Genomic DNA, 14,504 nt, shown 5'->3' on the forward strand with positions numbered 1-14,504 from the left:
TCCACTCGATAACAACCAACTTTAAAGGAATTAACTAGTGAAGGTGATCCTCTAGAGTTTCTGGTTGTCTCTTAGATTGAAGTAACCCTTCGTCGCCCTACCAAACGAAAGAAGTCACTGTCAAACACAACTCGCCTTATTGAATTACCAAAGGTGCGCTCCACCCGATGACTAGGAAATGGCTTTGCCAACTAGGCCCAGGTGAGTAGTCCGTTGACGAAGGGCATGGAAAGGAAATCGAGACCAACACGCCCGCTTCGCTTCAGATTCAAAGGGGGTCCGCCCTTCCGGTGGAAACGAAAAATCAAAGTCATCCATTGTCACTTTCTAAGGGTATGATAGAGCGGCTTAAGAAGGTGGAGAAACTTTCAGTGTAACCTAACGAGAGGCTGAATTCAAACACCCCCAAAATCCACAAGAATCGTACGAACATCTTTTGAATATTAAGAAAGTTGGAAGGCAAAAAGTACTAATTGAACAGTTCAAAAGAGAATATTGTTAGATAACAAATAGTTCAAGGTACTTCGGAACATTAAAAACAATGTGATTTTCCATGACAGCAATGGCCTGTACCTTAAGCCATTTGAGATACCTATAACATGAACTATGCATAGTACAAATTTGGCTTCGGCTCAAACCTAGCAACAGATCTTCAAATGACCGTCTTCTGTTCCAACCACAAAAAGCCGTGAGAAAGGTAAAACATTTATACTTGATAAAACAGACGCGTTCTTTGATTCACGATCACCCGTGTAGAGATACTGAGGCGTAACAAATTGCTGGGCGTCCTGCCATATTTCATTAAAGCCAGTAAGAAGCAAACTACGAGCAATAAAGCAAGTAGTGATTCAAGCATTGTATTTACAGAGGCAAGGAGCAAACTCAGAAAATGAGTACCACAGCATTTATTTGATCTACACCAAATTACGACCGGTATAATACCTAGAAATTCCTAACATTTTTCTGGTAAAAGAAGGGGATTACATAAAATAAGCCACCACGTGATTCATTTATTATGCACAACAACAATTTTTCGTATGGCAAAATCCCGCGTGGACTTCTCGCCCAACTCCAGTTATGCTACGGTTAGAAACTCTAGGAGTGATGACCGCTCCTCTAACCTCTTCCCAATTTAAACAGTCAGACCTCTCTAGAACAACCATCCTCTATAACAACATTTCACTATAACAACCATGTTTTAGGTGTAACCAATCTTTCATGTTATGTTATATTATGTGATCTCTATAACAACATTTCGCTATAGGCCAAAACATATCAGGGCCAATGATGATGTTATAGAGAGGTTTGACTTTACCAGGCTCCATTACAGGGAAGGGTATTCACTGCTACATAATGAGAAAATGCATTCATATTTACTTTTATAAGCTGGAAAACATAAACTTATTGATACATTGAATTGGCAATCTCTCATTATCTTAAGGTCATATGATAAGAGTTCCCTTTTCTTCTTTCGGATAAGTAAGGTATCATTACCTATACATATCTACCTCAGTTGTTCATTCTGAAAAGAGAACCTCTCCAATTTCAAGTATCAAGACTCTCACCCTATATATTTTTCAATAGTACTACTAGATAGAAGTAGCCTAAGAAACAAACTAGATGATCCAATTACTCGATTTAATTATACGCCAGTAGAATTTACCATTTTGCACATAGTAAAAGCAGCTAAAACTCGATATAACATCACCATCTGAAGTTTTCCCTTTTGATTATTAACATTTGTAAATTGCATTTCACGTACCAGATCTATCTTACCAGTATTTACCAAGGCATATATCTAGCTAGCTTAGATATCTTGAGATACTATTTTCTGTGCAAGCAAGCAGAATATTCAAAATTCTGTGGAAGGAGAAAAGAAGTGTCTAAAACGTAAAGAAGATACAGCAAGGTACATACTTCATCCGAAGAGCTGGCCAAAGAAGAAAGCCCAATTTTACTGCGAGAAATTGAAATCACATTTTGTCCCCAAATGGAGAAATCAGAAACACCATCAGTGTGACCTCTGGAAGCCAAGGGTTTCGATTTCCAATTTCTGTGATATAAAAATAAAGTAAAATAGAAAAAGCAAAAAAATTAAAAACATGAAACAATAAAAAGCTCAGCAATGGAATTGAGTAAACATGACATGAATCTAATAAACTAAGCATATGTGGTTCCTTCAGAAAGATAAGCAGAAATCAAAACTATCGGGGGGACAGTTTCCAGAATACAAAGAACAAAAATGCCGGATTGCGCAATCAAATTTGTTTCTAACAGGCAGAAAGAAAAGAATCCTTTATAGTTGAGATTCTTAAACTTTAAACACTTGATAGAAACACACAATACATTTATCACGGATCTGCACTTATATACTGAATCTACCAAAGACAATTAACTTATTATCATGCATGGTTGGCTTTGTGACGGATGGAGAATATATATGTTTGGCTATCTCAAGCATGACACTTTCCCAATGATAACTTAAGACAAAAAACGTATCGGAATTGGAAAACAGATCATATTATCATATGGCTTGAGTACGCTATCAAGAGCAGAGCACAATAATTTTTTACTGGAAATGAGTTACGGCTCTATGACTTTAAGCTATGCAGCAATTTCCAAGCTGACTAAAAAACCATATATATCAAAGAATGAAGTCATAGATATCTAGGCCAAGCCAGGATGGCACTAATCTTACTATGCCCCATTTTTGGGGGACCTTAGTTTCTTCATATTGCTAAGCGTAAGACTTAATTTTAACATCAAAATAACCTTCTCAAGTCCCAAATCCTTAAGGTGCGGTCAAGAGAGCTCGAAACCAGCAAATGCTCTTCTGGTGTGGCTATCTGCAGGCAGAAAGCAAGCAAAAACACTATAGTAAGTAGTTACCCTTTATAGCCTGTTTGGCTAAGCTTCTAAATCAGCTTATTTTGAAAAGTGTTTTTCTCGAAAGTACTTTTGGTGAGAAATAGTTTGTGTTTGGCTAATCCATTTGAAAAGCACTTTTGAGCAGCAATTAGCGTTTGGCAAGCTTTTAAAAAGTGCTCCTAAGTGTATTTTCTCAAAAGTGCTTTTCAAAAAGATACTTTTCGGGAGAAACTACTTTTTCCGCTTCTCAGAAACATCTTTTGCTTCTACTCACAAACACTTTTTCTTCTCCTAAAAGCTTGGCCAAACACCTCAACACTTTTTTTAAAACAAAACACTTCTTTTGAACTTTTTGCCTGGAGAAGCTTGGCCAAACAGGCTATTATTTCCATTTACTGGAAGCAAAATCCAACTCTACCTTTGTAACAAAACCATCATGAGCTTGCCATGAGGAAATAATTTTGCCACTCCTCACATCAAATAACCTGCAATGGCCAGAAATTTGCCCAACAGCAACCCAAGATGGATATTGAGGATTTCCATATTGCTGCTTAGTCGAAGCACATGAACATATGGATGAAATTAGAGAAGGGAAATTGGACTCTGTAGCTTCACACCTCCATAAATGAAGTTTTTGACCTTGTCTGACATCAATGAATCTGGATACGAAAGTAGGAGACCAAATAAACCATGTAAGAGAATGTATCAATATCAATTTAAATCCAATACAACTCCAGAAAGCACCGACCTGAGAGAGCCATTTCCAGTACCGACAATAAGATTGTCCAGATATTCTGAGTAATACATACTAGTGTAAAGATTACCATCTCCACCTGACAATGGATTGAAATGTAGCATATTAGCTTGTTCCACGTTCAACTTTGAAGCTTTTGGTAAGGAGCTTGTATGATTCACAGAGTTTGTAGGCAACTCTGAAAACACGGATATCAGCTTCCCTGATTGGCCATTCCAAACATGTACTGTCCCATCACAGGAAGCCACCCTTCCACTTGATGCCAAAAGAGAAATGTCATTTACAACCTGTAAAGGAAAGACAAATAAGTGCATAGAACTTAGCAAAACAGGACAATGAATCTGAAAAATAGAATAATGTAACAAACTCCAATTGTGGGGAGGAATCTAGGTTCAATAATGTGACATAGCTTAAAAAAACTTATGAAGTATCAAGAACGATCAATCAACCAACTGAAACCCATGGACAAACAAGAACATTGTACAGATTATTAACTTGCTTAAATGCATGAAAGCTGATAAGAAATTATATCAGCTCTGCCACGAAAACAAATTTCGTATCAAACCATAAAGTGGCTCACCTTATGCTCATGAAAAGACATTGCCCAGAACAGTTAATTCCTCTTAACAAACCAGCATTAAATAAGGAAAGAAAATCATAGAAGCGGAATAGGACAATGGGAGAAATCCATCATTCTTCAATAAAAGGTTTGCCAGGTAAAATAACATTCATCTGTCCAGCAAATAAAGCAAAAAACAAAAGCATTTATGGAAAGTTGGTATGAAAGAGAAAACACCACATGATCATTAGAACTTGAATTCTTCGAACCTGTAAATATCATTTTCGATATTTTTCAAAGAAGTTTGTTGAACACCTGGTCACATTTCATCGCAGAAAGTGCATCACGTAAGTTGGGAAATGAGGGGCAGACAGATAGAAAAGGAAACACAAAACAATTGCTGTCTGTTTAGTGCCATAACTTTAACTTGTTATAAACTTATAATCCTATTATAGCGAGAAAATATAACAAGAACTTCCTTTTTCATAAAGAGAAATAGATTCGGCACACCTCCTCATGGCCATAATAACCAGATATAGAATCAATTCTTGATAACTCCCACTTTTGAACAGTTCCTTTGAATCCTGGAGCAACTCCAGCAGTGAAAACATTGCATTCATCTTGGCAAACTGCTATAGACCTTACCACCCCTTGATGTGCTCGAACAGAGTGCAGAACAGATGCTTTGATTTTCCATGGAAGTTCATCCTTTGAACCACCAGGACGGCCAATAAAATCAGGGCCACTCCAATTAGCAGCTGGACTGGGGAACCAATACCAGGGCTCAATCTTGCTAAAATCTGAGGTTGTTGCATTCCTATCAGCAGAATCCTGATTTTGTCTAGACAGATTTCTGTTTATCGTAGGCGGTTTGGCACCTCTTTTTCCATGTGATTGAGGCGTTGACCACCCTAACCCATTGAGCAACATCTTAGCTGGAGTAGATTCGGATGTTAAGCTCTCACCACGAGTCGTCTTTCTAGCATACATACTAGATGAACCACTTCGAGAAGGTTCCCCTGCGGATTCCCACTGAATCATGACATTTCAGAAATTGACACACAAAGGAGAAGGGTATGCGATGAAAAATATAGTGATTTATTTTTATAAGTAATACTCCCTCTGTTTCAATTTGTTTTTCTTACTTACCTTTCTAGTCTGTTTCGAAAAGAATGCCTCTTTCCTAATTTAGTAACTCTTTACATCCAACACCTTGCATGGCATATTTAAGACCACAAGATTCAAAGGAAATTTTGTACATTACACACCTCTTTAGTTCAAGACCACAAGATTCAAAAGTCTTCTTTATTTTCTTAAATTCCATGCCGAGTCAAACTAAGACAAACAAATTGAAACGTACGGAGTATATTTTTAATGCAAAACAGCACTCTAAGAGTCTTTTCTAGTATTCCATCTTGATTTTGATAACCATTTGAGGCAGTTATTACCAACTTGGCATGTTAACGTGTAGCATATAGAATTTGTATCTCTCCAACCTAAGAATCCTATTCCCGGAAGTATTAGGAAACACACCTTCCAGTTATAACGGCGCAGAAGTAACTGCTCCAGTAGCAACCACGTGGCACAACACTGGCGAAGCTTCTCTATACCAAGAAGAGATGCAAATGATGGATATAAAAGCATCCTGCACAGATTAAAGCTTATTACATGATAAGAAAAATAATAAGACGAGAGAATGTTATTCCTATCCCCAAAAAAAAAAAAAAAAGGCACAAAAAACCCACACAAGGTCCGAACGGCTTGTAATTTTATTCTCCTCTTCCCCCTCGGTATGGGGACCTCGAAGGCTTCCTCCCTGGATGTTAGAATGACCTGCTTTCTCCTGGGAGAATGCAAGCTCATCAAGAAGTTGCTTGAGTTTTGGAAGGACGTGCAACACCGTTAAATCTGATCCAATTTGCTGACAAAGAGCTAGCAGATTTCTCACTGCACCCTTGCATGCAAAAGAATTTCATCATCTACACAGATAACAAGCATAAATAAAGCAACAGAATTTGGAACTTTCACTAGAACCTCCAGATATTTCTAAGAAAAGAAGAAAAAACCTCCGTAGTTCTCTATAACCGCAAAAAACATAGACCATAAACAAGGGAGGTTTCTGTAACTTTAGGAATGATGCTCCCTTATTGCCAATAAAACCCAGAGACTATCAAATTATCACTTCACTCAGAAAAATAATACTAAGAAAATTCAATACTATTAATTTTTAAAGTAGGAGGTTTGATACTAAATCATGGCAGCTACGTAAATTAAAAAATCAATAAACAACATCTTCTAGTAGCTTGAGCTGAACATGCACTGTCCTCAAAGATCCAGGGAAATGAGTATTTTGTTATGCTAGCAAAAGCACAACTGTTGTATTACCTCGCCCAAAAGTGATGATCATATGGAAATGTTTGAGTGCAGACATAATCATAGGGAGTGAGTTTTATAATTTTGGTTATAAAACTCTGGAATGTATCCTCTGTATATTTTTTTCATCAAATGTAGCTCACTAGTTTTAGAAGTGAAGTTTACAGCAGACTGCAGAGCTTAGGAAAAAAATAGAGCGCAAGAGAAAAATTGAGAGAGAAGTTGAAATACCTCAACCACCTGAATTCCCAAGTTGGTCTGCATGAGAACCTGAAGATATAAGAATTTGCCATCCTACACAAGCATTTCAACACATTACTAATCGGAAGGTAAGCTAAAAAATCCAATGACATTTAAACAAATTGAAAGTAAATATCGAATTACATACTTCAACAAGCTCCTTAACAAGAACCTCCCTGGTCAAGGAGGCAGTGAGACCATCTAAAGTCATTAGACAGTCAATTAGGGCTAAAGCACTCCAACTCTGCGCAGTTTCATTCTTATTTGCGAATGAATTGTCAATGCACGAAAGAATGACAATTCTTAGTAATGGTAGAATCTGTTTGACTATGAAATTTTCTCCAAAAAGACTACCTGAAAGATGATAATAAGCACCTAGTTAGGTTGCGAATCAGAAGGATATTTGTAAAACAGAACGAAGGTGTGCACTTTATGAATACCAATTCTAACTAAGACATCAATTCCATCATCACTGAGACCCTTGCCAAAGCAGTGAAGGAGAGGTAAAATTGTCTGGTGAGAAACCAAAACGTTAGTCATACAACATGAGAATAAACTTTCAACAAATTCGCAAAAAGTGTAAATACTTCCACCGAGAAAATGACAAATAGTCTCTTATCTTTGATAGAAGGTCCAAAATAGTCCTTTAAGTATCATTTCAGCATTTTAAGTCCTTTAACTTTGCCAGACCCCACTTGTGGGATTACACTGGGTATGTTGTTATTGTAACTTTGTCAAAAGTGGGCACTTTTTGGTCTCTGTCAAATATTTACCAAAATATGATTATTAAATTAACCGGAGCTGTGAAAAAAAAAAAGATCTACCAGAAACACTAGAAATTTCCGTCAAAAACCACAACATGAAAAACTACACCTGACGCAATAATAACAAAAATTGCACTTCAAAAAGCTGCACAGACTCTTGAAAGGTACAAAAATAACATAAACTACAAAAATTGTACTTCCAAATGGGAGTTCCCGTTCAATATTTTCTTTTTTATAATCTCGTTTAAATTTAACTAGTCATTGGTTCTCCCGATAGATCACAATTGCCGCGAGCAAAGATATTAATGACGAGGAAGCCTTTTTTATTATGCTACTTAAAATCTGATAAATATGTAATGGAGACCAAAAGTGCTCACTTTTGGCAAACTTAAAGGACCAAAACTGCTCAGGTGATACTCAAGGTATTTTTGTGAACCTAACACCAAAAATAAGGGGCCATTTTTGTCATTTTCTTACTTCCACCTATCAAAGAGTAGCGGAGATGGGGAGGGGAACAGTGGTTGGCTACAACCTGATGAACAGTAATTGGAATACCAAGTTCCTCACTAGAGCCAATCAACAGGACAGAAGCAGCAGCAACAGAATTCTTGCAAGGAGTACCATGTAAGTTTGATACCACAAATGGATGTATTGTCTCCACATATGCTTGTTTACCAATCCTGTTCCATATATCCAGCACAAAGGAACCTTGGAGAAGAGAAACCTTCAAATGTGAAGGACCATTCGCCTGATAGAAAACAAACTTTCAGTAGGTTTTAGAAGCAAAAGCATCACATATTAATAGCCTGTTTGGCCAAGCTACTCCAAGGCCAAAAGTGTTTTTTCCTCAAAAAGGGTGTTTTTTTCTCAAAGTTGAGGTGTTCAGCCGAGCTTTTAGGAGAAGAAAAAGTGCTTTTGAGTAAAGCAGAAGCTGAAAAAAGTAGCTTCTCCCCACAAGTACTTTTTTGAAAAGCACTTTTGAGAAAATACACTTAGAAGCACTTTTAAAAGCTTGGCCAAACACTAATTGCTGCTCAAAAGTGGTTTTCAAATTGATTAGGCAAACACAAACAGCTTCTCACCTAAAGTACTGTTTTTAATAGCACTTTCTTTTTTTTTTTTTCTTTTTTTGGGAAACTGGTAACTAAAGAATAGCACTTTTAGCAAAAGCATTTTTCAAAATAAGCTGATTTTAAAAGCATGGCTAAACAGGCTCTTAGACAGTTCCAAAGCTAACCTGAAGAATCTTCTGGATAGCAGGTATGACTAGCTTCTTTACAGCTTCTGGCTTTAGATACCTCAAAAATTCTGTCAGTACTATACAACCCCATTCAGCTTCAGAATCTGATAAAGGATTCAAGACTAATTTCAAACAGTTAGGAGCACACATTTCGGCAGCAAACGTTCCCATTGCTTTCAAGGCTCCCCGTCGAGCAAAAGCCGCAGCATAATGAAGTCGTGATTCATCTTTTGCTATAAGCTGAAGGGGGGCAAGAAACAAATAGGATGACTTGATTGTTGCTAGAAAATAAGGAGAGTCCAAAAGACATTTGGCAGTGGGCCTCCTAATTGAAGGAAGAAAGAACAGTTAGTTCTGTAAGGAGACTAGGAAATAATATCAACGCAAGCTTTTAAAGATGGAAAAAGTGATGAAAGAACTATACCTCCTCCAATCCTTTTGGATGCAGGATTCAATAACAACTTGAGTGTCAGGGGGAAGCTGTTGTACTAATGCAGGTAAGACACCGCTCTCTAAGTACACAGCTAAAGAGGTTGGATCAAAAAGTGGCCTTCTCAATTGGAGTTCTGCTAAGATGCAGCCAACTGCAAATATATCATTAGCAACATCTTCAGAATAAACATGCGAACAGGAACATTTCTGCTTCCAAAGCAACAGTGCTTGATATCCCGCAGATACATCATCACCCGCTTCAATATTCTTGAGAAGGTAATTCACATCAATAACAGATGGGATGGCAGTATTGGTGCTAGAGCCAGTTTTTCTGGGGCTAATATTCTCTTCATGAACATCCAAGTGGTAGATAGGATCCAAGTGAGGTGCATGCTCAGAAAACGTAGCTGCTTCTTCCAATTCATGCAAAAATGAAGTTTCAAAAGCCAGAGTTTGCTCAGTCACATCACTTGTTGGGAGCTGTATTTCTGCTTCACTGGTCTTGTCATAAATTCCCAAGGTGGCAAGCCGCCGAGGAGGATGTGGTTTAGTAAAAAGTTGTCGGCGTCCCACTGACTTCAGATTTGTAGGAGCGGATGAAGGCAACATAACATTTTTGGCAGCAACAGCAGCATCACCAAACAATTTGTAACCGAAAGTGATATCAATCCAATTATGTAGTTGTTGTGAAACCCTATCGCTTTCTAAAGCATCTCTATGCAACTTGACGAACTCCTCAGGGGTGCCAGCCCATGAAGGCACAGCCAAATCAGACATCCCAGAATGCATAGAATAAAATATCCGCGGATCACAATAAAATTCTGGAATGCACTCATCTGGGGTCCATTGATATAGTCTTTGCATGGTAGAAGGATATTCATTTGGTTCATAAACTGAACGAACAGCCATCCTCAGAACAGTCAAAGGCAACCTCCTTGCCTTATAACTGCAGACAGCCAGCTCAGAGAGGCACTCATCTGATACGTGATGAGGTATTTCAGATGTCGAATATGTGAAGTCCAATTGCTCATCACCCTTCGCCAGCCGCCATTTGCTCTTAGTTAAATCTCTCCATCCAGTGTTATTATTCTCATCAGGTTTCACGCTAAAATCTATAACCCATGGCATTACAATATAAAAGGTATTATCACCCCACCTTCTCCCTGCTAATTGGTTTAAGATTAAAAGATATTCAAAGTTACTTATTTCACCCCTCCACCAACGTTTAAAGATAGAATGCCAATCTGTAGATTGGGAAAGCTTTAGGTCAGCAAAAAGGCCTTGTAAAGAGCACCCGTCAAAACAGCAACTAACTCCTGAATCATGACTACCCTCTATTTTGGAAATCGAATCAGAGCTTTGGAGGAACTTATAAGAAATGGGAAGCCAGCACCATAAGGAATCAACCAATGATATACTGGATGGACAGATATTACCATGGGAAACACCTAAACCATGCATGTACGCCAACCCTGATAGTAGCTGGAAGAGTAAATACCGGATATGCCAGTCAGACTTTAAGGCACCAGGGCTAAAGTGAAGAATGTTTTCCAAGGTATGTGGCATTTTTGGAAGCAACAAATTGAGTTGACCGGAATTTTTTAGCATTCCCAAAGTTGGAGAAATGTTTGGATGCCTTATGCAGCCAGGAAATTGTTCTTCGACAAATGAAGGAATCCCCACTAAACTAAGAAAGTTCACACTCTCTCGTCCTGATCCTTTACCTTCTATCATGAGAGTTAGGGAATGTAAAATATGATCTTCAAGAGATCCAGCTAAGAACTCTGATACAATGCCTTCAACTAATGAAGATGAAGAAATCCCAATCCGAGCAACTGGAGCCAGGGCAGTCAGTGTCCTAAAGCAAGAAAATGTACCAGAAATGTTACAGGTCACATTTTGACACCCTAATCCATATAGGGATTTGTGTCTTCCACCATTCTGCAAATTTTCACATTCAGATGATCTAGTTGCTAATGAAGAAGTTTTATCACTGGAAAGTTCAACACTGACCTCAGCTTGAACCTGATCAATCGCCACCGGAACTGCATGCCCACTGCCACTATTCGTTGTGGCTTCAAGATCTTCTAAAAGATACTGGTTACTGCACAGAAGGGGGCCTTAGCTGTATAACCTTCTATGTTTATAAGTATAGTACCATAGGATTATACTGGGAAGTGGGAACAACTATGTACATAAAAATCAGTCTACTACTTATCAAATGTGAGTATGTAACAAGTTTTCTTTTGGATTCTTCTTTGCTTTCACTTTGGGAAGTGGAGTTACATACTATTCCAACTACTCAAATGGCTAAATGACATGTCGAACCAAAAAAACGATACTCCGTCCTCTCCAATTTATATGGCACTTTCTATTTTGGGATGTTCAAAATGTTAGATGTCATTCTATTTCTCTACAAATTCAAGAATTCAAATTCACAAATATTCAAATTTTAAACTTCGATGTGATATTTTCTCTAAAATTTTCAATAAATAGCCAATAGGTTAATATTATATCCACTATCATATATAATGCATAGACCAAATTAATATCTTAAACGTCGTGTCCAGTAAATACTGACATATAAATTAATGGATGGAGTATATCTATAGAATATCTTTTGATGTACAAGAACACCATGACAAGAAGAAAATTAGAAACGGAAGGCAAAGAAAAGTAACAATATCTGTGTTAAAGCACTGAAACTATCCCCCCCCCCCCCCCCCCACACACACACACAACAATCAATCAACACAATATTATTCATTAGGTAAATGTACCAAAAGAGTGCCACACACATATAGAAGGTAGCAAACAAGCACAGGAAAGATATTCTCGTACAATATGCTACTGCACTCCCCTCTCACAAACGAATGAGTCCTCAAAAGATAATTGGTAAAACCAATATCAACTTCTTACTCATTCCCAGAAAGATTCTGTGAAGACATCTAATCGACCTCTTCAAATGATCAATAACCATCACTGTCAATTCTAGTTGGAGTTAGCTATTTCTTCTCCTTCTTCTCTTTTTTTTTTTTTTTTTTTTTTTAACTCATTGACAAAAGCCAAAAGGTCCATCACATATAGACTAACTTTGCACTAGCTATCAACAAATAGTTACCCTCTTCCTGCATCCGAGCTAGGAAGTGGTAATGCTTTCACATAGACAACAGGTTTTTCTTTTCAAGGGTGAAAGGTTTGGGACATTACACCTCAATACTAAACTAGTTTGGATCGGCTATATAAATCCTATTTTCATTGAGAATTCACTATTAGTCTGGTCCATCAACCGATTGTAACCTTTCTCCTGAATTCATACTTGCTACTCACAATGCTTTCACATAGACAATAAGTTATTTTTCTTCTTTAAGAAAAGGGGGAGGGGAACACAAGAAAAGGCGCAGAGACACTAAGGGCCCGTTTGGGCATGGATAATTTTCACTTGTTTTCACATTTTTCACCCCAAATCACTCACAAAAATTCAACATTTTTCAAAGTTGTATTCACGTCCAAACTCAACTCCAATTTCCAAATAGTACCATTTTTCAACTTTTTCCCAAAAACTACATTTTTTATGTCCAAACACCCACTAAGTTTTTTTTTAATGGCATTCATTAGACAGTGAGTTTCCTTTGTTTAAAGGGGGGTGCCCAAATGCAAGAAAAAAAACAAGATCGTACATGTAATTGCGAAGCAACATTCTTTATGAAAGGGCATACTACTCTTTTTTCACATTTCACATTTTTTATGTCCAAACGCCCACTAAGATTCTTTTTATTGCTTTCAATGGACAGTAAGTTTCCTTCTTCCTTTTTAAAGGGGGTGGGAAATGCAAGAAAAAATACGAGATCATACATGTAATTGGCCAAGCAACTATCTTTATTAAGGGGCAGATAAGTCAACTGAAACAGTGGCAACCCTTCTCCATTTGAACTTGAAGGCTGCAAAAATCAACAACCAAAAGGATTAGTAACACCCAAAGAACTCTTCTTGCTACACAAAATTACAAAAAGGTGCAATCATTTTTCCTTTTTTCTTCTCTCTTTTCGTAAAGGGTACAACACATCATCAGTAATACTCACAGAACTCCTCTCGCTACACAAAACTACAATAAGCTGTAATCTTTACTCTTTTCCATAAAGGGTTCAACACATGATCAGTAACACCCAAAGAACTCTTATTACTGCACATATTACAAAAAAACTGTAATCTTTTATCCTTTTTTGAGTGTTTTAAGTAAAGGGTACAACACATGATCATTAACACCCAGAGAACTCTTCTTGCTACACAAAATTACAAAAAGCTGTAATCTTTTATCCTTTTTTTTTTGGGTGTTTTTAAGTAAAGGGTACACAAAACATGATAAGTAGCACCCAAAGAACTCTTATTACTACACAAATTACAAAAAGAACTGTAATCTTTTATCCTTTTTTGAGTGTTTTTTAAGTAAAGGGTACAACACATGATCAGTAATACTCACATAACTCATCTTGCTACACAAAATTAAAACAAAGGTGAAATCTTTTATCCTTTTTTTGAGTGTTTTTAAGTAAAGGGTACAACACATGATCAATAACACCTACAGAACTATTCTTGATACACAAAATTACAAAAAGGTGCAATCTTTTTCCTTTTTTTTTTCTATTTTTAAGTAAAGGGTACCTGAACAATGGCAGTTGAACCAAAAGGAAGAGAAGAATTGGAAAGACCATAATTAAAGATGAGTTGGTCTGAAAAATCTGATTGAATTTGTCGTTGAAGACACTCAAAACACATTTCTTTTCCCATTCCTCTCAATTTTCACTACAGATTATGATATGCTTTTCTCATCAAATCAAAAGCTTCTTTTTTTTTTTTTTTTTTTTTTTAATGCTCTCTATGTAACAGGAACAAAGACAAAAAAACACCCTATGTTTGATCATACGATGTCGTTGTTATGTTTTTTTCCAGCTGTTTCTTTTGGGCCTTGAGGACATAAGTGCTAGTTAGCATGTAAAAATTGATCTTTTGGCTAAAAATTGATCTTTTGGCACCAATTTTGCAATTTGTGGAATTATTAAAGGGGGTTATATAGATTGATACTGTAAAGTGTATTTGGGTCATCGAAATAATTTAACATGTAATAATAACTTAGTATTAAGCTAATTTGACTGTCAATTATTTAAATTTGGTAAAATATAACCGAAATAAAAACTATTTGACCCAACACGAGGTAAGGGTGTGGAATGCTTCAGTCAACTATTGAATTGGTCGACGTCGTTCAAATCAATGACT

At 37.0% G+C, this 14,504-nt stretch overlaps 1 protein-coding gene across 4 annotated transcripts; it reads right to left on the reverse strand.

The window, feature by feature from the left end:
- Nucleotides 1-413: 413 nt before the first annotated feature.
- On the reverse strand, nt 414-14,161 carry LOC132604475 (protein GFS12). 4 transcript variants are annotated; one of them, XM_060317996.1, is made up of 17 exons: nt 13,893-14,143; nt 13,086-13,171; nt 11,244-11,334; nt 9,223-11,171; nt 8,796-9,123; nt 8,091-8,306; nt 7,235-7,307; nt 6,943-7,148; nt 6,786-6,848; nt 5,927-6,135; nt 5,715-5,826; nt 4,692-5,213; nt 3,617-3,909; nt 3,287-3,527; nt 2,773-2,846; nt 1,918-2,053; nt 414-788 (listed from the first exon to the last, which is right to left on the reverse strand). In XM_060317996.1, exons 1-17 carry the CDS (start codon nt 14,016-14,018, stop codon nt 639-641), a joined length of 4,875 nt encoding a protein of 1,624 aa, XP_060173979.1. In that variant the 5' UTR covers nt 14,019-14,143; the 3' UTR covers nt 414-638. The 4 variants fall into 4 exon arrangements, 3 of the variants coding, with proteins under 3 accessions (XP_060173979.1, XP_060173978.1, XP_060173980.1); XM_060317995.1 differs by having other exon boundaries at nt 9,223-11,334; nt 13,893-14,144; XM_060317997.1 differs by lacking the exon at nt 13,893-14,143 and having other exon boundaries at nt 9,223-11,088.
- Between the last annotated feature and the right edge of the window lie 343 nt (nt 14,162-14,504).

This window comes from Lycium barbarum, chromosome 7 (genome assembly GCF_019175385.1).
Source record: "Lycium barbarum isolate Lr01 chromosome 7, ASM1917538v2, whole genome shotgun sequence".
Classification (NCBI taxonomy): domain Eukaryota; kingdom Viridiplantae; phylum Streptophyta; class Magnoliopsida; order Solanales; family Solanaceae; genus Lycium; species Lycium barbarum.